Source organism: Ailuropoda melanoleuca, chromosome 2 (genome assembly GCF_002007445.2).
Source record: "Ailuropoda melanoleuca isolate Jingjing chromosome 2, ASM200744v2, whole genome shotgun sequence".
In the NCBI taxonomy this organism is placed as follows: domain Eukaryota; kingdom Metazoa; phylum Chordata; class Mammalia; order Carnivora; family Ursidae; genus Ailuropoda; species Ailuropoda melanoleuca.
Window position 1 is genome coordinate 19,920,986 of NC_048219.1, and position 22,051 is coordinate 19,943,036.

A 22,051-nucleotide genomic window follows, 5' to 3' on the forward strand; every position below is an offset into this window, starting at 1 on the left:
GTTCCGCCTGGATCAGCTCCTTTCATCTGTGCCACAGTCCTAGACTGTATTATTCTCCTTGTGGCAAGGGTGAAGAAACTCAAGCACAAGTAAGTTAAATACTTGCCCAAGGTCACAGGAAAGGGCAGATCCAGGACTCCCAGCAAGGCCCCCGGTTAAATGTGGCTCCTGTCATGGGGTGGAGTGGGTTTGAGAAGGGCAGACCACCCTTCTGCTGAAGATCTGGAAATGGAGAGGAAGGAAGCTTTGGTGCGCTGCCCTTGTGGAAACCGATGAGCCTGGAGCCTGTGCTTCCAGAATTGCTGCGGAGAGTTTCGCTCTTCCCGTTTCCACCGTGTTTGCCTCCCTCGGTCCGGTCCTACTCTCTTTTCATGGCTTCTCTTGGCCCCAGCTCCCAAGCCCCCGCCCCCCCAACTGTGTCTGAGCCATCCCTCCCCTCCAGGAGCCTGATTCGGGAGGATGGGGGGCCAGGCACCGAGTGTCGCCACCTGCAGCAGCTCCTGGTGAGGCGAGTTGGGGAGATCTGCAGGGAGGTCAACCAGGTAAGGGACAGCTGGGAGCAGGGCTTTCTAGGCTTGGGACACTGCTCAGAGAGGAAGGGGTTTCCAGGAACTTGACCTTCGGAGGCTCTAGATCCATCTTGAACATTTCCTTTGACACCTGGTTACCGGGGTACTCTCACTCCCTGGGCTCTCCAAACTGGGGCACACTCCCTCACCCACTCCCAGTAACATGGGTCACTCTCCCAGACCCTGGCTGTAAGCTGTTCATCTGCGGCATTGCGCTAGCATTAGGGATATAATAGTGAACGTGACAGGGAAACCCTGACTCTTTGGAGCTCGTGTCAAGTGAGGGAGGTAGACATTGAGCAACTAAATTACATGAATTATTTCCACTACGATTATGAAGAATCATACAGAGGAAAAGTAGAAAGTGCGATGAGCACATAGGACAGGGTCTGACCTCCTGAAGTGTCAGGGAAAGAATTTATTTTTTTAAGCTGAGACCTGAAGGATGGGGAACAGATTCTGGCAAAGAAGAGGGACGAGTGTTCCTAACCTGGAATTCAGAGCCCTAAGCCCAGTGACTGTGGGACACATCTCTGACCCCCCCAGTGATTACTGGTGCTCTCTTGACCACTGACCCCCCGTGATAACGGGCATCCTCTCTGGCCTTTGGTCACCCCTGACCGCCACCAATTGTATGAGGAGTATTTCAGTTCCCTGATACCCAGCTCCTCCTCCCAGCGGCTGCTTCTGCAGGACCTCCATGACAGTCACGTGTGTAACTCTCTTCTGGTGGCCGAAAGCGAAGAGGATCTGTGGCGCAGCGAGACCCCCTTCCACTCCCGTCAGCGGGCACCGCTGCCGAGCGATGGTGAGACCCCACCCAGAAGCCTCCCTCATGGGCTGCTGCCACCCTTCCTGTGTCCCTACTTGGGTGAGAAGACGAGGGTAGGGTCACCGTGACTTGGTCACCTGTGCCAGGAGAGCAGAGAGGATAGGACAGAAAAGGGTCACTGAGTTTGGCTGTTGAGAGTTCCCGTGTGTCATTAGTGAAAGTAGTTTTGGCGGAGAGGTGGGACTAGGAACCAGGGGAGACAAGTGGGAGGATCTTACACGGGTGGGGCAGAGAAGAAAGACTCGTTCCTAGTGTGGCAGGCACACAAGGAATTTGACAACAAGCCGGACTCGAGCACATGTATGTTCCACAGTGAGGGAGCCAGGAGACAAGGAAGGGTTGAAGAACACAGGAGAAAAGGGACTGTGGAAGGGGCACTTGTCTTCCTAAGGCTGTGCCTCTGCCTGGCCCCACCTTCCTTTCCAAAATGACCATCTCTCCCCTTTGGGTAATAGGGCCGAGGAATGGTGTGGGGGAGGGGGTGGGCGAGTTGGCCAGGTCACAGGTGGGAGAAGATCAGAGGGGAGGAGCTTAAGGCCTGGTAGGAGGATTTGCCTTCAGATCGGCTGTCTCCTGACAGGCAGGCACAGGACCCCTTTGGGCTTCCTGAGATTTCTGGTTGCGGTTAGGAAGTCCAATACTCTACTCGAGATGCTAATTGAAGTCTTGACACTTCCGCTCTCTTCTCTTACTCCTGATGACCCCTCACCCCAGCTCAGAGGGGAAAGGCAAATGATGTCATTCCTTTGCAGTTCTCTCATCTGGTTTAAAAGTAAAATCAGACCACTTCTTGTTTTTAATATTCTCAGCAAGTCTGTGGGTGAACGTTCCTAACAGTCCCGGACAGCACATCTCTCAGCACATCCTGAGGTGTGCTCCATACCACAGCACCATTCCCCTAATTAGCAGACTTCCCAGGGTTTGATGGCTGCTTCTGCACATTGAGCGTGAGCTAGAACAGCCGCGCACCTTTGCTGCAGTGCCTTCTAGCAGCGTGCAGCGGAAGACGGTCGGAGCCCGGAGACGGCGCTTCCTCATTATAGTCTCTCCACATGGTTTTGCTAGAGCCCTCAGCAGCCATCATTCCGTTCCAGACAGCCTCCTGTGTGCTCTGTACACTGCTCACATCTGGCAGCAGTTCTCTGGGAAACCAGATGGCCACCTCTGCTGTACTGGGAGGCTCATGAACCTGGGAAGTTGGAAAGGGGCAGACAAGGCACTGGACTGTGTCCTTGGGCTCCTGCATTCTGCCCTGCTGCCCTATGGGTTCTTTTGGAATAGCTGTCCTCCAGAGCAGTGTTTTCCCTGACTCTGCGGGTGCGTACCAGCACTCCTGTCGTCTTGGTTCTAACGGGGTTCTCATTGCCACTCCCTGTGAGTACGTGGATGGGGCGTATGTTATATATTACATTACGACACAGCCAGAGTGCCTTGACATTATCTTCAGGATTTTCTCACTCTCTGCCTTACCTGACACCTCTTCTTAGCTCCTTCTCCACATCTCCCTGAGAGCCTTTGTGCTGTGACCTGGCTTCCTGAGAGCATGGTCCTGCCTTGTTATCTGAAATGACTCTTTCCCCTGCAGGGTAATAGACAGGACCCAGGAGTCCTGGGGAGTGAGAACAAGTAGCCAGTTCATAAGTGGCTACTTGTTCCGCTTCTGATCACTGTCTCCCTTCTCCCCAGATTACGCTGCTGATGAGAGCTGTGCACCCCGAGGGTACCTCGCCGCCACAATGCAGTTTGTCCCTGGCCATTTCTCCTGTGACGTTGTATGGGGAACCGTGATTCGAGTCCATTCGCGCCTGAAAATGGGGCCCAGCATGGGGGTCTCTCGGGGTGTGTGATGGGTATGAGAGGGCAGGTGGTGGGGGGGACCTGGAGAAGGGGTGTCCTGAGCCCCTATTATTCCCACAGCCATCCAGGCCCTGCGCTCCGTTCTTAATGCCTTTTCTGTGGTGAACCGGAAGAATATGTTTGTCTATCAGGAACGAGCAACGAAGGCTGTGTACTACCTGCGGTATGTGGGCCCCGGGGAGAGGGGTGAAGCAGGGGTCAAGGACGGTGGCAGAGGCGGTATGTCCAAAAGACTGTGCCACTCTCTCCCAGGCTCCTGGAGACGTCCTGCAGCGAGCGGCCATGGGAAGGTGACACGCTGCCCCCCTCCCTAGCTCTGTCCCGAAGCCAGGAGCCCATCTACTCTGAGGAAGCCTCAGTACGTATCACCCCCACCCCCGATGCCCCTGTGCTCCCCTCATACTTTGCCCCCTGGAGCCAGGCCCCGACCCCAGTCTCCCTGTAGGGTCCTCGGTCTCCCCTGGACATGGCCTCTAGCCGCAGTTCCGACGCTGCTCGTCCCGTGGGCCAAGTGGACAGGCATATCCAGCTGCTGGTGCATGGCGTGGGGCAGGCAGGTAAGTGCTGCGTGGAGGGGGCGGGGGAGTGACCAGAGGAGATTCCGGGATCCTCCCGAGATTCTCTTGGCACCTTCCTGCCCTAGCTCATGCTGTGCTCCGGGTTTCCCTCAAGCAGGAGCTGGGCGGGACAGACAGACATGTTTAGAGGGTAGGCCTTGCAGGTGACTGAAATGTAACTCGAGGAAGAGGAGTCATTAAAGCTGACCCTGAGTATCTAGCCCGAATGACTGGGTGGATGCTGGCTCACCGGCTGGAGACCAAGGGCAGGTTTGGGGTGAAGGTCATGGGTTCAGTTTGGGCGATGTGAGCATGAGGTACCCAGTAGGCAACTGGATGTCGCAGCTCATGTTTATGGCTGGTTTAACGTGTACGAGGCCTTGGGCTAAGACCGTTACATACCAGGTAGATGTTACTATTACTCCCATCTTACAGATGAGGACGCTGAGGCTTTGAGAGGTGACACTCACCTGTGCAGGTACACAGTGAACTAGAACTTGCTAGAACTAGAGCCTAGTGCTGGCTGCCTCCGGTATGTGGGGGGATGTTCAAGTCTGGGAGTCAGGGGCCGGTCTGGGGGTTGCCGGCTCCTCTGCCAGGGTCCCCACCTTCCTGCCGTGACTGTGTCAAGGTCCAGAGATTACCGATGAGCTCGTACGGGTCCTGCGTCGGCGCCTGGACGAGGCCACGCTGGATGTCATCACGGTCATGCTTGTTCGGAACTGCAAGCTAACACCCGCTGATGTGGAGGTCAGCTCCCTCCCAGCCTCCGGCCGCCCTCCGAGGCTCGGGTACGGGGACAGTCTGCACTCTACCCTCTCCGTGCAGCTCTGACTCCCCTCCCCGCTCTCTGCAGTTCATCCAGCCGCCCGGCAGTCCCCCGTCAGAAGTGCTGCATCTGGCCCTCCCTGCCTCCTGCAGGCCCTGGCTCCCTGCCCTGGCCTGGTACCTGCGGCAGAACCTGCTGGTCTTCCTGCACTCTCCCAAGTACACGGACAGCAACAGCCGCAACCACTTCCAGGTGAGGTTCGGCCCCTCTCCACACTCCCCCTGACTGTGGAACCGTTGCCTGCGCGTGCCCGCGGCTCCCCTTCGCCTGTGGACCTGGATACACCCCTGCCTCCCCCACCCCTACGCCTTTATCGTCTACCTGTGTCTTCCCACGCTCCCGGCGATGCCCGTCTGCTGTTCCCCGCTGTGGATACCATTCCCTGATGCTTCCCGTCCATCTGCTTGGGCTTAGTTTTCTGTGGTGCTTCTCTCGCCAGCACCCGCTGCCACCGCAGGGCGGCCTCCCCGACTTGGACATCTACTTGTATAACAAGCCTGGTGGACAGGGCACCGGCGGCAAAGGTATGACGCTGCAGGGTAGCCCATGCCACTCCCGCGCGCTCGCAAGAGCCTTTTCCTGCCTTGTGGCTGACAGGGCCTTGCCCAGCCTTACAGCTCAGGACGATCTGGAGGTCTTGGGTCTGAGCCTTCCTGTGGGTTTCTACAGGGGTTGCCTGCATCACTCTAGCATTCGTGGATGAAAGCGGGAGCCCCATCTCACTGGCATCGTGGCCCTCCTCCTCTCCGGGGCCCCTAGACCCACTGCAAGAGGATGAATTTGAGCAGCTGACCCAGGTCACTCGCTGCCCGATTGTGCCGGACAGTTCTTCAGGTGGGTCAGCGGAGGGCGTGTTCAGTTAATGCTCTGGGAACCAGAGGGCACCCTCATGTCACCCCCGTTCTTTTCTCCAGCTCAGAATGGGGCCCCACGGCTTCGACTAGACGTGTGGGAGAAGGGGAACATCAGTATTGTGCAGCTGGAGGAGAAGCTCCGGGGAGCAGCCCGCCAGGCCCTGGCTGATGCCATCATGGAGCTGCGGCTGCTGCCAGCCTCGCTGTGTACAGAGGACACATCTCCAGGTACGTGCGGTCCAGAGAACGTGCCAGGCCCAGGCAGTACGCTGTTTCCGGTGAGGTTGCAAAGGTGGGTTGCAGAGGCTCCCTCGGAAGTACACATTCAGTTGTCCTTTATCTTCTCTGCGTCAGCAAGGCGACATGCCAGCAGAAGCGCACACGTGCAGTTGGTCCCCCATGTCGAGAGGGATACCTCCTCAGGAACCCCCTTCACACAAACACGTAGCTCTCAGTCACATACACCGACATTGACTAACAGGTGGAATAAGGGGCAAGTCGCTCTCATACCTGTCTCAGGGCTAGACGGTCTGAAGTAGGTAGGCATTGGTGGTCAGTGACAGGAGTCTGTCACGTCTCATGTCCACAGGAAGTCTCTGGAGCGGGTCATTGGAAGCCAAGAGCCCTGCGGGCCGAGCTGGCACCTTTCCCCCTGGCCCTGGCCCCGGCCCCGGCGAGCCTGTGACTCCCCCCAGCAAAGCTGGCCGGCGTAGCTTCTGGGATATGCTGGTAATGAGAGGATGGGAAGAGGTGGTGGAGTTGGCACCTGCCTTTGTGCCTGTCCCCTAACTCCCTTACACCCCTGTAGATCTGGCCCCGGATGGCCTGTTACATAAAACAGTGCTGTCCCTTCGGGGTGTGCAGCAGGGCGGGTTCTCTCTGATGTAGCGAGCCTCAGCTTAACAAGCGCCTTCACTTGCCTTTTCTCATGGAGCCCTCACAGCCACCGCAGGAGAAGTAGGGCTTTTACCAGTGAGGGTGCCAGGGCTCGGGAAAGCTGAGTGCTCCCCAAGGCCAGAGCCTGCCCCTGGGCCTCCAAACTCCCCAGGCTCTCGTTACTGGTCCTCAACGCCCCCATCCTTCACACCATCCCCCTTCCCAGCAGCATTTCCTCATTCACTGCCTTGCCCCCAGAGTAAAACAGAATGTGGGGACTTGGGTTCCCCCAAAACAACTGATGACATTGTCCTGGATCGGCCAGAAGACACCCGGGGCCGGAGGCGTCACAAAACTGAAAGCGTTCGGACTCCAGGTGGAACTGAGCGGGCACCAGGCCCAGATTCTGGAGCCCAGAGACAAAGGTGTGTGTGTGTGTGTGTGTGTGTGTGTGTGTGTGGTCTTGTCGCATCATGGGGGGGGGTGTGAAGTCACAGGTGGCTGTTGGGTGTATGTAAGCACACACGCATCATGTGTGGAGGTGGGGCTCTTACTCCCGCTGTGTCTTCAGACGCCGGACTACACAGCTAGAAGAGGGTGAGGTGGGGACCCTGCAGCCTGTGTTTGCTCGTGTGACTCAGCACTGGATGGAGTTTATGGTTCAGATTGGTGAGACCCCAGCACCCCCGTCCCCTGTACTCAACCCTATGGCCTGGTCCCCATCCTACAGCCCCACTGTGACTTCTCTGCCCCGGTTCCAGGTTGTGCCTCAGTGTCCAGGAGCTCCACCCATATGGTGTCCCGATTCCTCCTTCCATCTGTCCTCTCTGAGTTCACCACTCTGGTCACATCAATGGCCGGAGACACCAGTGTCCGTGTCTTTGAACAGCATTTGTGAGTTGGGGGTCTCCTGGGGACTGAGCTCGGGCAGGTGGGGGCTAGGCCTGGGAGGTGATGGCCAGGGAGTGGGGCCATGCATGGTTGGTCTGCTCTCTGTCCCTCCCTTCCTCCCTCCAGGGGTTCAGAGCCAGAGATCTTCAGTCCTTGCTGCCTTGGACAGCTGGGCCCAGCACCACGCCCCGCGGTGGAGCGGCATCTGCTGCTTCTGGGAAGGAGCTTCTTGCAGTGGAGGAGACCAACCCAGCAGGGTGAGGGCATGGCCTAGAAGGGGTGAGCTCAGAGTTCTGCGGGGGCAGGGTGGGTTCCAGGGGATCTGCCTCCAGACCCCAATTGAGCGCTCCCCCCTCCAGCTGCCAAAGCCGTGCAGCGCTTTGAGCCAGGAGGCGACGGGAGCTCCGGGCGAAGTGCTCCCCGGCAGAGGTTCTTGCTGCTGGAGGTCATGGACAAGAAGGTAGATGTGGGGCCAGGGGGTGGGTGGGAGAAGGGGTGCAGTGATCTCACTGACCCTACCCCTGACTTCCAGCTGCAGCTGCTGACCTACAACTGGGCTCCAGACCTGGGAGCGGCGTTGGGCCGAGCGCTGGTTCGCCTCGTGCAGTGGCAGAACTCACGTGCTCACCTCATCTTCTGCCTCCTCAGCCAAAAGCTTGGGCTCTTCCATCATTATGGCCAGTTGGACTTCCCGGTGCGGGATGAAAAGGTGCCCGTTGCTCGGGCTCCCTCCACTAGTTCTGGTTCCTACGGGATTAGTTCAAGGAAGTGCCAATCCAGAAGCAGGGGAGAGGGGAGAGGGGACAGACTGAGGGCAGAGGCAGTGGGGGGAGGGAGCATCTGAGAGAGGAGGCCATGGGTTGGGAGAGAGTGTCTGAAGGCAAAGGCCCTGAACCCATTGTGACACTCCATCTCTCTCAGGAGCCAAACCCATTTCTCCTGCCTACCATGGAAGCAGAGACCCTCATCCGGAGTGCAAGCCCCCCCATGAGCCGTGAACAGGGCCGGCTGAGTGCGTCCTCTCGGGGCGGGGGCCCCCTTCTCCTGGATACATTCCCCTTCGATGAGGCCCTGCGGGATATCACGGCTGCCCGCACCAGCTCCTCACTCGGTCCTGTGCCCAGACCCCCTGATCCCGTCACCTACCATGGACAACAGTTCTTGGAGATCAAGATGGCAGAGCGCAGAGGTGAGGGCCGTGGGCTGGGCAGGGGCAGTCTGTGGAGTGTGGGAGGGAGAGGGGTGACAGCTCCTGGGGGCCGTGACTAATGCCTGCACCCCCCAGAGCTGGAGCGCCAGATGAAGATGGAGAACCTGTTTGTGACCTGGCAGCAGCGTTCTGCCCCAGCCAGCATGCCCATCAGTGTGAGTGGCCCAAGCCCGTGTCCTCTGTGAGCAACCTGTGATCCTTTCCTGGCCACCGTGCTAGCACTCATCGCCTCATCTCCGCAGGCCGCAGAGCTAGAGACCCTGAAGCAGTCGTCCCGTCTGGTGCATTACTGTGCCACGGCCCTGCTCTTTGACCCCGCTGCCTGGCTGCATGGGCCCCCAGAGACCTCTGGGCCCCCCGAGGGCCAGGTGAGGCTCCAGACTCTTGGGTTTCTCCCATGGGACTTCCCTTTACCCGCCGTGCCCTCCGTCCCTCACTCCCATGTTGCGGTTGACAGCGGCTAGAGCCTGCCTTAATCTCCACTCCCACAGCGGCGCCATCGCCCCGAGTCGGGGGCTGGGAGCCGGGAGGCCCCCACGAGCTGCGAGCCCTCGGACTCACCTGCGCCGGGTGCCCGCGAGGAGCCTTGGCTGAAGGAGCTGAGCTCGGCTTTCCTGCAGCAGTACGTGCAGTATCTGCAGAGTATGGGCTTCGTGCTCGTGCCGCTGCGGCCCCCCTCACCTGCCCGCAGGTGAGCCCCCTTCCTCCCCTCTCGCTCCCCTCCTCCGCTGCAGGCGAGGCCCCACACAGCCTCGCCCTCTTCACCCAGGCCCCATCTGAACCACATGGGCCTTGTGCATGTCCATCCCACCGGGCCGAACACATCCACGAGGGTCCGGGCCGCCTTCGCACGGGCCCCAGGCTCGTCCTGTGAGCCTCACGGCCACACAGGTGTGTACACAGCTGCGTACATCCTCACAGGCTCACGCCCACGGCCGTCTTGCGTGCTGACGAGCCGGTGTACATCCACGCACGGGGAGCTCCTAGGCTTTTGGATCTGGGGCGTAATGATTCCTGGCCCCATCACCGCAGGGACCTCTCCGGGTATTTCTCATGGTTCGTGGCCCAGGGAGCCCTGTCCTCGCCGAGTTAGTCTGTCTCACCAGGTACCTCTGCGCCAGGTCCACCTGTGCCACTGTCCTCCGGCCCGTTCTGGGGCAGTCTTGCAAAGTAGGCAGCTCCTCTGTCACCACCTTTCAGCTCCCCAGAGCACAGTGACACACGGCCACCTTTCCTGTCCTCTGTCAAATTTCAAATTCCCATTTCTGTGGCCCCTGCTTTTATGTCCTTCTCAACATCTGAGCCTCCAGATTCTGTGTTCGCAGCACCTTCCCAGTGGCTGTGGGAACACACCTCTCCGTGTTGCACATGGTTACTTTTGTGTACAGGTTGTACTTCCTTACTCGGGACAGCACGTGGCCCAGAGAGCCAGTTCCAACTCCTTAGCATTTCTGAAACCAGCTGTCCAGCTCCCAGCCTCCCTCCCTGTTCCAGGCATGAGGAAGAGAGGACAGGCCTGCTCCTCGGGGACCCCACCCCTTTCGTTTCTGGGGAGGGCCTGAGGAGGAGCTCTGCTTGCTACCCTCTCAGGTCCCCCTAAAGGAGAGTCTCTGAGAGACTTCAGTTTCCATAATTCCATTCAGTTTGACGCTCTTCTCAAAAGTCTGGGTTCCTTTTTAAAACAAAAGACACCGGGGGCACCTGGGTGGCTCAGCCAGTTGGGTGTCCAACTCTTGATCTCAGCTTAGGTCTTGATCTTAGGGTCATGAAATCAGCTCCACGCTGGGTGTGGAGCCTACTTAAAAAAATAAAATAATTTTTTTAAAAAAGACAGTAGGGTGAAAAATAAGTTTCTAGAGCCAAATTTATAGTTAGGCCTTCCTCTCTCACCAGTCTTTAACCATCACCGATCACTGCTTAAGTCTCGTTCCAATTTCCTTGAGGATTAAATGAGACATTTCTTTTCGCCAGAGGCTTTGACACACAGCCCCACCCCCACCCCAGATCGCCAGCAAGAGCTCTGGCGGTGCATAGCTCCCGAGGTAATGCGTGCACCCTACTGGGCCTTGCTGTTTCCCTTGTTCGCGCTACCTTCCCTGCTTCTCTTCTCCCCTTACCTCTGAGTTGAGTAGCCTGTGGGACCCTGAAACTGCCATTTCTCAGTCAAAAGAGAACCCCTTTTCCCTCTCCGAGGAAAGTACCTAACAGGCTATCAAGCATATCCTTGATTTTTCCTCCTGAAGTCTTAGACATTCATCAGCCTCCCCTTCCCCCCATCCCCACTCCCCCCAGTACAGGGACATCTCCATCCCCTCATGGTGTCTCCCCGTAGTCTCAGCAGCCTCTCACGCCCTAACCTGACCCCTCTCCTCTCACTGGTGGAAAGGGGCCTGCTCTCTACCCCCCACGGAGCACTCCTCCAGTTTCCCCTTAGAGCAGGAGCTGCTGTGAAGCCCTGCTGCGTGCAGTCTAGACCTGGACTCCAGTTGCAGCTGCTTACCCAGTACCCCAAGCAGGTCCTTCCCCTCTCCAGCCCCGTCTCCACTCCTGCAGAACGCTTGCCCGTGAAAGCGACTGTGGGTCTACTGGCCAGACTGCTTCCCCACTGGCCTGCCTCATCCTCCTCCCTCTTCTTTTCTGCAGCACCAGCCGGCTGCGGGCCATGGCCATCCTTGGAACGGAGGGTCGCGGCTCCTTCTCCTGCCCTAAAACCAAGACTGACGGGAGCCCCAAGGTAGTGCATCATTGTGTACCTTCCCTGACAGTGCCATCAGCGATGGCCCAGACCCAGGTGTCACTGAGCCAGAATCACTGACCCAAAGGACTCCCCTGCTGGTTTGAGGCTTATGAATCCCCAACCCTTGCCCTTGAACCCTAGTCTTTCTCCTTTCTTTAGAGCACTGGCTCTCCGGTCACCACCTACCACCTGCAGCGGGCACTGCCCGGGGGCATCATCCTCATGGAGCTGGCTTTTCAGGTGAGCAGGAGGAACAGTGAGTGGGGAGAGCCGGACCCACCTGTCTCTTGCCCTCCTGACCTCATCTTCACCCTCTCTCCAGGGCTGTTACTTCTGTGTCAAACAGTTTGCCCTCGAATGTTCCCGAATCCCCATGGGGCAAGCTGTCAACTCTCAGGTATGTGGTGGGGACAGAGAAATAGAGGATCTCAGGCATAGCGCATCCCCAGTGCGCTGTGGCCAGTAAGAGGAATGCACGGGTCGTCTGGGCCAGTGGTGATCTCTTGCTGGGGGCTGGCCAGGTCAGTGGCCATTCCGGCACCACGACTGCATCATCCACCCATCAGCCCCATTCTGGCAGCGGGCTGGAGCTGTATTCCACCATAGCACTGGAGGCAGAAGGTGCCCAGCACGGTGGCTGGTCGGGTCCTGTGGTCATCATGGCACTGACAGGAGCCTGGCACCGTGGGCAATCCATAACCCTAGATGGTCAGTGAGGACCTGTGAACATAGTGGGTAATCTGAGACATGGGTACATCTGTGCCATGGGCAGTTCTGGTCTGACCTAGAGCTGGAGACAGCCAGGCTTTGTCAGAATCACCACTAACACTTAGAATGAGGACCAGAGTTCCCAGCCACACAGCATACCCCTGGCACTTGGTTGTTATTTATGTCCCTGTCTGTCTGCCTTAGGGCAGGGCCTCTCTACCCATGAGGGCCCAGCTCCCAGGAGTGCTCAGAATGAGTCAGGATCAAGTGAGGTCAGGGACCTGAAGCCCTCTGGACTTGAGTTAGTTCTGCTTCTTCGGTCACCAGGCAAGTCGTGTGAGGGCCTGTGCCTTCTTTGTGCCTCTCATTTCATTCCTGGGATCAGGATCTGACTGGGCCTAGTCTGCCTGACTCCTCATATCTGGATAGTTCGCATCCAGCCAATGGATGGTTGTTGCCTTTGCCTTGAGTGTGGACACCTAGTCCAGCCATCATGGGATAGGGTGACCCAGAAAAGCGTGGTGACTTTACATGCAGAAAGCTACCTGGGCCAGAGTGCTCTGGACAGGCAGGTACGCTTTCACACTCTGCTGTCCTGCTTGTGAGAAATACCCAGCTCCGTGACTCTCTCGAGCTTCTGGAAGTCCTTGTGGCTTCCTGCCCCTGATGTCCATCCAGTTGGCTCGGTCTTCCCTACTTGTGTAATCGCTGACCCTACGTAGATTTCTAAATCGCTTGTACTGCTGCTGTTGTTACTAAGTGTGGGGGATGCGTACTCAGTGGAGGGGAGAGTTTTCCTCCTGCTGCACACATAAGGGGACCTGTGCCCCCCACGGAGGTTCAGTAAGTGCCCCCTGAGCACACGCTAGTCGGCGGCAGGACTGGGGCTGAAATCCAGGTCTGTGGCCGGAGCCCTCAGCTAACGCACACCATCACGCACCATCCCCGACAGCCAGATCAGCGACGTCCCTGAGCCTGAATTATGTCCCCCGGCCTCCCTCACTTCTTCCGCTCCTCCGTGAGCATCCTGAGCACCTTTCCCGGGCACCGCTTAGTGCTCGCGATCGTCGTAATCCGTGGGCAGTTCAGTTTATCACACATTGTCTAGCTTTACGAAGACCTCTGCTTTATCTCTGTGGATGAGGGAGCTGAAACCGAGACACTGTGATTCAGCCAAGACCACACGGCTACCCTGACCCCTAGGCTGTCGCTTCTTCGGCAGCCAGTTCTTTCTTTCCTATAACTCCTGCGCCCAGTGCTTCTGAGGGCATGGGCGTGTAGGTCCTGCCGGCCAGGCACCACGGATCCAGCCGCTAACACACTCTCGGTGGCGGTGACTTCCGCCAGGAGAAGCACCAGCTCCGTGTCTCTGTCTGCCTTTCTTCCTCCGTCCATGGTTCATTCATTCATTCACAGATCAATTAGAGGAGGCCCACCCTGGCCTAGCCTTGGCAGGATGTCCCAGAGGACGCTTCACGAACAAGTAGGAGCTAGCCAGATTTGGGGAGCAGGGAGAGCAGCATTCCAGGCAGAGAGAACAAGCAGGTACAAAAGTGTGAAAAGAACATGTGATGTCCGGGAATAGCAGGTAGTTTGATGGGAAGGTCAAAGTGGAGAGGTGGGAGGAGCCAGGAAAGACTTCCCAGTAGTACATTCCATGCCTGGCCTCCCCTGGCTGCCTGCATAAAACTGCGGCCCTTCCCTAGATTTTCCATAACCCCGTCTTCTAACGGCCTACATACTCGTTTCTGCAGCCTAACGTTGGCCATCTGCCCACTGCTAGAACATACACTCCTTGCGAGCATGGTCTGCTCCTCTCCCAGTGCACCCCCAGCACCTCGAACAGTACCTGACAGGCACTGAACAAGTACGTTTTGCATCAGTGGATCTGTGCCCGACCTCAGCAGAACCTGGGCTGGAGTAAAAAGGCCGATCTATCAAAACAGTTGTAGTTTCACGTAAACAGAATGATAGTTCTGTATGAAAAAAAGAATACACTGAGGTGGGCTTCCCACAGAAGTCATTCCGGCAGAGGGGGTTCCCCTGGGCCCCCAGCAACGGGGAATGTGAACTTCCTCTTCCCATGGGAAAGGGAGAGAGACGGGAATGTGCTGGGCAGCCTGCCGGGTCCTGACCGGGTCCCCGCTGCTCCCCCCAGCTGTCCATGCTGTTCACGGAGGAATGTGACAAGGTGCGGGACCTGATGCACGTGCACTCGTTCAGCTACGACTTCCACCTGCGCCTCGTGCGCCAGCACGTGCTGGGCGCCCACCTGGTGCTGCGGCACGGCTACCACCTGACCGCCTTCCTGCGCCACTTCCTGGCCCACCACCCCGACGGGCCGCACTTCGGCCGCAATCACATTTACCAAGGTCGGTGCCCAAGGGCAAGCCGGTGAGCCAGAGATAGAACAGAACCTCTGCACCTCCTGTCCCATACTGTTAATCACCTCATGTCACTTGGACTGTGTCCCCGTGTCCCCGGCTTGTGTCTTAAGTTCTTCACACTGTTTCCTATCAAAGTTTAGATCCCGCTCTCTGTTCTGAGCCACTTCGGGCCCGTCTCCCATGTTCTACGGGACCTTAGGAGCCCCCCCAGAAAAGCAGAGCCAGTCCACCTGTCAGAGCCTTAGGAACGTCTGTCCCCCTGTCCCACCTATGCAGCGTGTCTGTCGCACGCTCAGGGTCTCCTGTAACTTGCCCCCCAGGGACGCTGGAGCTCTCCACACCACTCATTGCTGCTCACCAGCTGTACAACTATGTAGCTGACCACGCCAGCTCCTACCACATGAAGCCATTGCGGATGGCCCGGCCCGGAGGCCCAGAACATAACGAATATGCCCTGGTATCGGCGTGGCACAGGTGAAGTTGGGGGGGGCGGTGCCAGCACGTGCTCTGGCAGAGCTGAGGTCGGGGCCATTGGGCAGTAGGGAAACTGGTATCTTCTCGAGCCAGAGGGATGGGCTTCATTAGAACCTTGGGGTTGGCATCTTCCCCACCCCCACTGTACAGCTCCGGCTCCTACCTGGACTCTGAGGGGCTTCGTCACCAGGACGACTTTGATGTGTCCCTGCTGGTGTGTCACTGTGCTGCACCCTTCGAAGAGCAAGGAGAAGCCGAGCGGCACGTTCTGCGGTCAGCAGATCCCCCACCTTGAATTGCGCAGCCTCCCCTGTGCCCTTGCTCTCTGTGTCTCCCGCTCTGATCACCCCATTCCTGCCCCCTCCCCACCACAGGCTGCAGTTCTTCGTGGTGCTCACCAGCCAACGAGAGCTCTTCCCCAGACTCACCGCTGACATGCGCCGGTTCCGGAAGCCACCCAGACTGCCCCCTGAGCCAGAAGCTCCTGGGAGCTCAGCTGGTAGTCCTGGGGAGGCCTCGGGGCTTGGTCTGGCCCCTGGACCAGCTCCCCTGTTCCCCCCACTGGCTGCAGAGGTGGGCGTGGCTCGGGCACGGCTGGCTCAGCTGGTCCGCCTGGCTGGAGGGCACTGCCGTCGGGACACCCTCTGGAAGCGCCTCTTCTTGCTTGAGCCTCCAGGGCCTGACCGGCTACGGCTAGGGGGGCGCCTGGCCCTGGCAGAGCTGGAGGAGCTCCTGGAAGCAGTCCATGCCAAATCCATTGGGGATATTGATCCCCAGCTGGTAAGCAGCCGTGGGTTCTAGAAGGGGCTGGTTTGGATACTAGGGGTTCTAGCAGCAGCCGGGGTAGAGGGTGCAGAGATCTCAGGTGGCTCTGGGACAGCAGATCCAGCCCTGTGGACCTTCCCCTAGGACTGCTTCCTGTCCATGACGGTCTCCTGGTACCAGAGCCTTATCAAGGTTCTCCTAAGCCGCTTTCCTCAGAGCTGTCGCCATTTCCAGAGCCCAGACTTGGGAACTCAATACCTGGTAAGTCTCTTTGAGACTCCTCTGAAAGGGGAGACATAGCCAAATGCCTCATCAGAGAGATGAGAGGTCCCTGAAGGAGCCCCAGCCCAACTAAACAAGGCCTGCTTTGGCAGGAGGCCTAGGTGGAATGGAATCCATGTGAAACCCTTCAAGCACTGAGCACGAGCCTCGAGCCTCGACACAGGATTCGTGAGAACAGCCTAGGGCTCTGACCTTAAAAGCTCATAAAAAAAGCACAAACCTTTGGCTAGAGATCCTGAGGGCCAAGCTCTGGAACCTTATCAGTGGTGGTTCTTAGCGGCTGAAATCCCAAGAAGGACCACTGGGGCTTTAAAGCCTCGTTACCCCAAGTGTGGTCTTCACACCGGTGGTGGCGGCAACACCTGGGAGCTTGCCAAAATGCAGACTCTCAGGCCCCAGCCCCGCCCGGCCGACTCGGCCCGTGCCGTCCAGCCCGATCCCCAGGCGCACGTGAGAGGCTGAAGCACTACCCGGCCGGTAGAGGGACGAAGGCTCAGGTGGTGGGTAGCCAGAGAGTGTGGGCGTTAAGCGACTGAAGAGGTGGGCCTGACGAGAGCAGTGGCTGTGGGGAGGGCACGTTCAGAAGAAGACTTCAGAAAAAGTAGGAACTCGTCCGTAGGGAGGGGTCCCGCAACACTGCTTGTGGGCAAGGCTAGTTTCAGGGTGTGAAGGCGCATCCCGGGACGCTGAGGTGAGTTGGTAAGGCTGCACTTGTGCAGGGGGCTATGAGCAGATGGGGGTGCTCCTGTGGGTGGTGGGAGTGCTGAAGCAGGTGTGGCTTTGGGGGAAGGGTGATGAGTCAGAGGTCATGAGGCCCTCCCAGGACCACATTCTAGAAGGTTGATGGATGCTGGAGACTGGAGCCCAGAGAGAGACCTGGGCAACAGCTACATGAACATGTGGTCACTGAAGCCTGGGAGTAGAGGGAATCACCTGGGAGAGATCACAGAGCTGAGCAAAGGGACAGTGAGGCACAGGGGGACAGTCCCAGGGGACTGTCAAAGAGAAGACCCAGGACAGGAGGCAAGGAGGGGTCATGCCAGGGGTAGAGAACTCTGCGTCACTGACGGGCTTCAGTGTGCCGGCTTTGTGCAGGGCCTCTAGATAGACGAGCTCTGAAACCTTCCAGTCAGGCGCCTCCCCTCATTCTGAGGAGGCTGGTGGGGCTGACGGAGCCGGCGAGGATGAGCACTGAGGTTCAGTTCAGAGACAAGGTCCTGGCTGACTGGAATGCACGTGGGCTCGGGTGTGGTGATGGAGGCAGGCCTTCCTCACGCCAGACCCACTTCCAGAATGCCCTCAAGGAAGGTGGGTACTGCCTCAGGTGACACAGACCTCACTCCCCCTGTCACTTTGTCTTTCGCTGCAGGTTGTGCTGAATCAGAAGTTCACCGACTGTTTTGTGCTGGTGTTTCTGGATTCCCACTTGGGAAAGACGGTGAGAACAGGGGTGAGGGGCTTTGTGTCAGCCTAGTGGGAGGCTCCCCCGCAAGCCTGCTGAGGTTGGGGGGCCCTGCTCCCCGTGCCTGCCCTCCCTCAACACTGCATCCCCGCCATGTTCCCCACAGTCTCTGACAGTGGTCTTCCGAGAGCCCTTCCCGGTGCAGCCCCAGGACAGCGAGAGCCCCCCTGCCCAGCTGGTCTCCACCTACCACCACCTCGAGTCCGTCATCAACACAGCTTGCTTCACCCTCTGGACCCGCCTCCTCTGAGGGCCAGGCCAGTGAATGTCACCGTTCCTCGAATCATGGGGGTCTGTAAGATTGCGCACTTGAAGCAGGACTGACCAGCCCTTCTGGGCCCAGACACTGAAGGACACCAAAAGCTTTGTGACTAGATCTCAGGGGTCTGCAGCCCCAGCCTCGAAGTGGGAGCTGCCCTCCCAAGCACTTGCCTCCACAGGGCTCCAGAGGGGCAGGTGAACTCCCTGAAGTGCCCATCTCCTCTCAGGCCCTGGACCCTTTCCGAAAGGGTCTCTACCTTCCCGCTCACCTGGTGGAGTCCCGGGAATTCACACCAGGTGGCAGGCGCTCACCCCGAGAGCTCCTCTGCCTGAACGCCGCCTCCAAGTCTGGTTGCCGACAGCCACCCGCCCCCACGTTGAGCCCTCTGGTCATTTCCCGCTTGAACATCATTGCTGGACGTTGCCGTTGAGATTCGACACCTTGGTTCCGATGCCAGCTCTGCCTCTGAAGCCCCTGTGACCACAGGCAAGCCTCTCAGCTCTCGGACCTGTGGTTTCGGGCGTGTAAATGAGGAGGTGGGCTCAAAACCCCCGTGTGCACAGCAGCACTGGCGCAGGAGACCGGAGCACTGGAGCGCGAGCTGTGCGTCCCGTCGGGGAAGCAGCCCCGGGAGCGCGACGGGTTAGACACTGTGTGTCCTCCCCCCGCCCAATAACACACACGCGGCAAGTGTTCAGCGGGTGGTCTTTAATTGAGGAGATGCGGGCTGCGGGGCGCCCTGTCCCCAGCGGCAGGCAGGCGCAGGGCAGGACCTCACCGGCCAGCCTGTGGGCGGCCCCGCCTATCCCAGTAAGAGCGAAGCCAGTTCAAGCCCTCCACTGTGTCTCCTGAGGACAGAGGGAGGTGGCGGCCTCAGCCCGCGAGGAGAAAAGCAGCCGTGTCCCCTATCCGTCCGTCTAGAGCTCCCTGCCCCAGGGCCCGGCCTGGAGCCCCCACCCCCTCTCACCTTGAGGCCAGTACTCGCACCCCACAAAGCCCTTGTAGCCTTCATCCTCCAGCAGTTGGAATAGATAGGGGAAGTTCAGCTCTCCGGGGCTGTCGGGCTCCCCCCGGCCCGGGACCTGTGCCACCTGCACGTGCCCTAGACACAGATGGGGGCAGGTGTGGGGCCCAGGCTCCAGCCGAGTCCTGAGGGACTGATGCGGGGCGGGGGGGTTGGAGGGGTGGGAGCACATTAGACGAGAAGGAGCAAAGAAAGAGACCCCTCTCACCAACGAGGGGCAGGAACTCCCGTATGTTTCCTGTCAGGTTCCCATCCATGATCTGCCAGTGGAACAGGTCCTGGATAGAGAATACTAGTCAGAGACCCTGCAGGCCCCCTTACCCCCACCCCATTCTCCCCAGATGTGGGGAACACGGGCCTTCTGAGAAGCATTCCCTTTCTTCCACTTACCATTTGTAACTGGAGGTTGGGTCTTCCAACCTTCTGTAAGATGGCCGCCGCTGGGAGAGAAATCGGGGAGAGGGCCATGAGACCCAAGGAGAGCAGGAGAATCAGAGGGGACTCGGGGGGCACAAGGCTGCGGTCCTACCCTGCTGGGGGGTGTCCAGGAAGTACTGGGGGTCAGTGATGCGGGTATTGATGGGCTCCAGCAGTCCCACGAGGCTCTCCTAGCACCATGGTGGACCCGTGAACAGAGCCCTGCCCCAGTTTTGTCCCCCCTCAGCCAGTCACTGGTGAAGCCCCCCACTGTTCCCTCTGAGCTGGGTAGTGCCCGGCCTCGTGCCTCACTGGCTCTCCCCACCGTCGCCCCGCCCCGCCCCCGCAGGCATTCATGTCGGTATGCCTGTCTGTCTGTCCCTGGTCTCACCTGAGCCAAAACCCCAGCCGCGTGCCTCAGGTTCTCCAGAAAAACTGCCTCCATTTCACTCCTGACGGCTGCTCGGTCCGCCCCCTGGGGTACTCGGCCAGCCATCAGGTGAATCCTGGCGGAAATGGCGCTGGAGGAGGCTGGCGGGGCCCATCCTGACAGCAGGCCCCTCATTCCTTTGGCTCCGCGTGTGCCTCGTCCAGCTGCCCTCCCATCCCCCCTGCTGACCGGTCTGTCACCTGCACTCGTGTCAGCCTGAGGCCAAGCGCCTTCCCAGATACCTTCTGAGGGCCACCCCAACTTCCCGCCTCAGAGACCTCTCACTGAGCCCTCCCTGTCTGCTATCTCTCCTTTCCAGTGGCTGTCTCCTCGCGGCTATAAACGTGCACGTCAGCCTCTTTCTAACAAGTATTTTGACCCTTTCCCTTAAGTATTCCGTGCTGCTTGTCTCCACTCCTTGCATCTGTTCCTTAGCTGCTTCCCATCTGCTTTCTGCCCCCACCACACACGTAATGGCCCGTTACCAGTTCCGTCTCAGCCCATTTACCCTCAGCGCGATCTGACATTTATTTGATCAGCCCCACTGTGCCTCTTCCTTCCTCCTGCCATCACCTGATCTCTCTTGGCCACACCCAACTCCAACGGGTCACATCTCCAGCCTCAGGAACTCTGCTGAACACCCCAAGCCTTCTCGTCTCTGGCCACTGCATCCTTGCCTCCAGTGCTCCTTACAAGTAAATGCCCATTCATTCCTTTGAGACCCAGTTCCACAGCACGACCCGTAAGAAGCTTCCTCTGATCCCAGACAGGTGCCTAGTCTGCTCCCACAGCTGCCATCCACTGACCCTCAAATGGATCACTGCGTATGTTTGCTACCTCGCTAGTCAGCTCCTGGCACGGGATCCCAGCATGAAAGAGTAGCAAACAGAATGACACAGGACAAATAAAATACAAAAGGCAATTTACAAAGGACCGGGGCTGGAGGGGTGAAGAGCCAGTGCGCTGACTCCCGAACCTCTCCAACCTGGCGTTCTCTCCCAGACCCCAAACGTGGGGCAGGGTCTTGGAGGAGACAGGGCAAGATGGGGAGGAGGAGAGGACAGGATACCTGGGACAGCCCAGAGCCTTGGCGTACAGCACTGCCTGCTCCAGCCCCTCTCGGAAGGCCGCTTGCCTCCCGGGAACGGCCCCCAGCCCCATTTCCCCTTTCTCTCGGTCTCCTGCGGAGAGAACGGTCCTCAGCCCCGGCTCGCGTCCCCGGGCTCCCGGCGGCCCCCGCCCCCCGCCCCGGGCCCGCGGCGCACCAGGGGGCGTGTTGATCAGCACCAGCCGCAGCCCCGCTTCCCGCGCCGTGCGCGCCAGGGCCTCGGGCGGCTCCGTGTACGGCCAGGCCACCTCGGCGGCCTCGAAGCCCGAGCTGCCCGCCGCCCGGAGCCGCGCGGGGAGCCCGGGGAGCTCGGGGAACAGCCACGACACGTTGGCCGAGAAACGGAGCGGAGCCATGGCGGGCCGGTGACACGCGCGTAGGGCAGAGTCCGGGGTGGGCCGGAAGGCGGAAGGAGGCGGGGCTCCGCGGAACTGACCGGACCCGGCCTGGCGGGGGAGCGCGGATCCCGGGGAGGGCGCTGCGGGGCCGGGCCTCGCGGGGCGCGCCGATCCGGAGGAGGGCGCTGCGGGGCCGGGTTGGGCCCGGCCGGAGAGGGCGCGTCTGGGTAGTCCGACCCGAGGGGAGGGGCGCTGGCGCCGCGAGCCGAGCCAAGAGCCCTCTGTGCCGGCCTTTTTTGGTTAGAAAAGCAGTGTGGGGTAAAGACCACGGACGGTCCAGAAAAGTGACATTTTTCGAGACTGGAGAAAGGGAAATGCGGGGAGAGGCGACAGAGCCGAGGGAGAGGAGCTCCGCCCGGGTGTGGGCGGGAGAGCATCCCCACCCCGCCTCGCGCTTCCAACCACGCGAGGGTAGACGGGGGCCTGGGACCCCTGGGCTGAGAGCCCGGAGAGAAGGGCGAGAGAGAACTGGGCCGTCCCGAGAACGTAGTTAAAAGTGAGGAACGTGAACTTCAACAAATACTTAGTATTTTATTTCATTATAAAAATAGTATCTGTTCATTATGCAACGTTTGAAAGCTACGAGACGAAATCAGCAACATTTAAATCACCAGTCATCGCACCACTAACCATTAACTTTCCCTTACAAATTAAAAAATAAACATAAACAGATTTTTTTCTTAGAGAATTCTGATCATACTGTACATGCAGTTTTGTGGTCTGGTTTTTCATTTAATATTATTTTGTTAACATTTCCCCGTGTTCAATATCCTTCAAAGTCATTGCATTCGCTGTTCATTGTGCCATACCCGCAACCCAGAATTTATCCTACTGCTCTGTTGATGGTCGTTAGGGTTTTTCTACATTCGTGTGTGCGTGCTGTGAAAGCACTTTAATGCACCTCTTGGCTCCATCTCTGAATTTTTTCTTAGGTTCCTTTGAAATGTTCATTACAGTATCTGCCAGCCCAAAGTCCTTTACGAGGAAAACTGGCCCCTCCGCTGGTCTCTCCACTGAGCGGCTATAGGTGGGCTGTTCCCTCTTATCCCCAGCTGATTGGGCCACAGGAGGACGTCTGATCCAAGGGCAGCCAATGCTTCAGATGGCCAGAGACTCATTACC

The 22,051-nt window shown here is 58.7% G+C and overlaps 2 protein-coding genes across 7 annotated transcripts in view; one reads left to right on the plus strand and one right to left on the minus strand.

The window, feature by feature from the left end:
- Positions 1-18,249, plus strand: part of SZT2 (SZT2 subunit of KICSTOR complex) — a 50,603-nt gene extending 32,354 nt beyond the window's left edge. Inside the window, exons 41-72 of one of the 5 annotated variants that reach the window (XM_011232755.3) lie at positions 443-542; positions 1,248-1,377; positions 3,088-3,240; positions 3,319-3,421; positions 3,511-3,616; positions 3,704-3,815; positions 4,447-4,565; positions 4,672-4,836; positions 5,084-5,168; positions 5,314-5,478; positions 5,559-5,726; positions 6,088-6,227; positions 6,633-6,799; positions 6,946-7,043; positions 7,136-7,268; positions 7,392-7,522; positions 7,625-7,725; positions 7,798-7,959; positions 8,187-8,454; positions 8,551-8,630; positions 8,718-8,843; positions 8,967-9,166; positions 11,119-11,209; positions 11,372-11,452; positions 11,535-11,609; positions 14,079-14,292; positions 14,628-14,781; positions 14,932-15,054; positions 15,156-15,561; positions 15,691-15,807; positions 17,198-17,266; positions 17,397-18,249. In XM_011232755.3, coding sequence (XP_011231057.1) covers positions 443-542; positions 1,248-1,377; positions 3,088-3,240; positions 3,319-3,421; positions 3,511-3,616; positions 3,704-3,815; positions 4,447-4,565; positions 4,672-4,836; positions 5,084-5,168; positions 5,314-5,478; positions 5,559-5,726; positions 6,088-6,227; positions 6,633-6,799; positions 6,946-7,043; positions 7,136-7,268; positions 7,392-7,522; positions 7,625-7,725; positions 7,798-7,959; positions 8,187-8,454; positions 8,551-8,630; positions 8,718-8,843; positions 8,967-9,166; positions 11,119-11,209; positions 11,372-11,452; positions 11,535-11,609; positions 14,079-14,292; positions 14,628-14,781; positions 14,932-15,054; positions 15,156-15,561; positions 15,691-15,807; positions 17,198-17,266; positions 17,397-17,540 — 4,486 coding nt within the window. In that variant the 3' untranslated portion in view covers positions 17,541-18,249. Of the gene's footprint in view, positions 1-442; positions 543-1,247; positions 1,378-3,087; positions 3,241-3,318; positions 3,422-3,510; positions 3,617-3,703; positions 3,816-4,446; positions 4,566-4,671; positions 4,837-5,083; positions 5,169-5,313; positions 5,479-5,558; positions 5,727-6,087; positions 6,228-6,632; positions 6,800-6,945; positions 7,044-7,135; positions 7,269-7,391; positions 7,523-7,624; positions 7,726-7,797; positions 7,975-8,186; positions 8,455-8,550; positions 8,631-8,717; positions 8,844-8,966; positions 9,167-11,118; positions 11,210-11,371; positions 11,453-11,534; positions 11,610-13,336; positions 13,462-14,078; positions 14,293-14,627; positions 14,782-14,931; positions 15,055-15,155; positions 15,562-15,690; positions 15,808-17,197; positions 17,267-17,396 lie in introns of those variants that run through there. The other 4 variants (XM_011232754.3, XM_034650783.1, XR_004622877.1 and 1 more) reach the window with 4 other exon arrangements.
- On the minus strand, positions 18,244-20,958 carry HYI (hydroxypyruvate isomerase (putative)). Of its 2 annotated transcripts, none has more exons than XM_034650798.1 (8): positions 20,689-20,958; positions 19,997-20,111; positions 19,385-19,499; positions 19,106-19,184; positions 18,967-19,016; positions 18,785-18,854; positions 18,520-18,654; positions 18,244-18,400 (listed from the first exon to the last, which is right to left on the minus strand). In XM_034650798.1, the coding sequence occupies exons 1-8, from the start codon at positions 20,885-20,887 to the stop codon at positions 18,327-18,329; spliced, it is 837 nt and encodes a 278-aa protein (XP_034506689.1). In that variant the 5' UTR covers positions 20,888-20,958; the 3' UTR covers positions 18,244-18,326. The 2 variants fall into 2 exon arrangements, with proteins under 2 accessions (XP_034506689.1, XP_034506697.1); XM_034650806.1 differs by lacking the exon at positions 19,997-20,111 and adding an exon at positions 20,493-20,604 and having other exon boundaries at positions 20,689-20,955.
- Between the last annotated feature and the right edge of the window lie 1,093 nt (positions 20,959-22,051).

What these genes read in the sequence shown, in the direction of transcription:
- HYI (XM_034650798.1), bottom strand. Translation starts at nt 20,887, where the DNA reads ATGGCTCCGCTCCGTTTCTCGGCCAACGTGTCGTGGCTGTTCCCCGAG. An exon ending in GTGTGGCCAAGAGAGATCAG is followed by an intron (nt 19,500 to 19,996) that starts GTGATGGCAGGA and finishes CATTTCCGCCAG; the next exon opens with GATTCACCTGATGGCTGGCC. An exon ending in CCAACCTCCAGTTACAAATG is followed by an intron (nt 18,855 to 18,966) that starts GTAAGTGGAAGA and finishes TTCTCTATCCAG; the next exon opens with GACCTGTTCCACTGGCAGAT.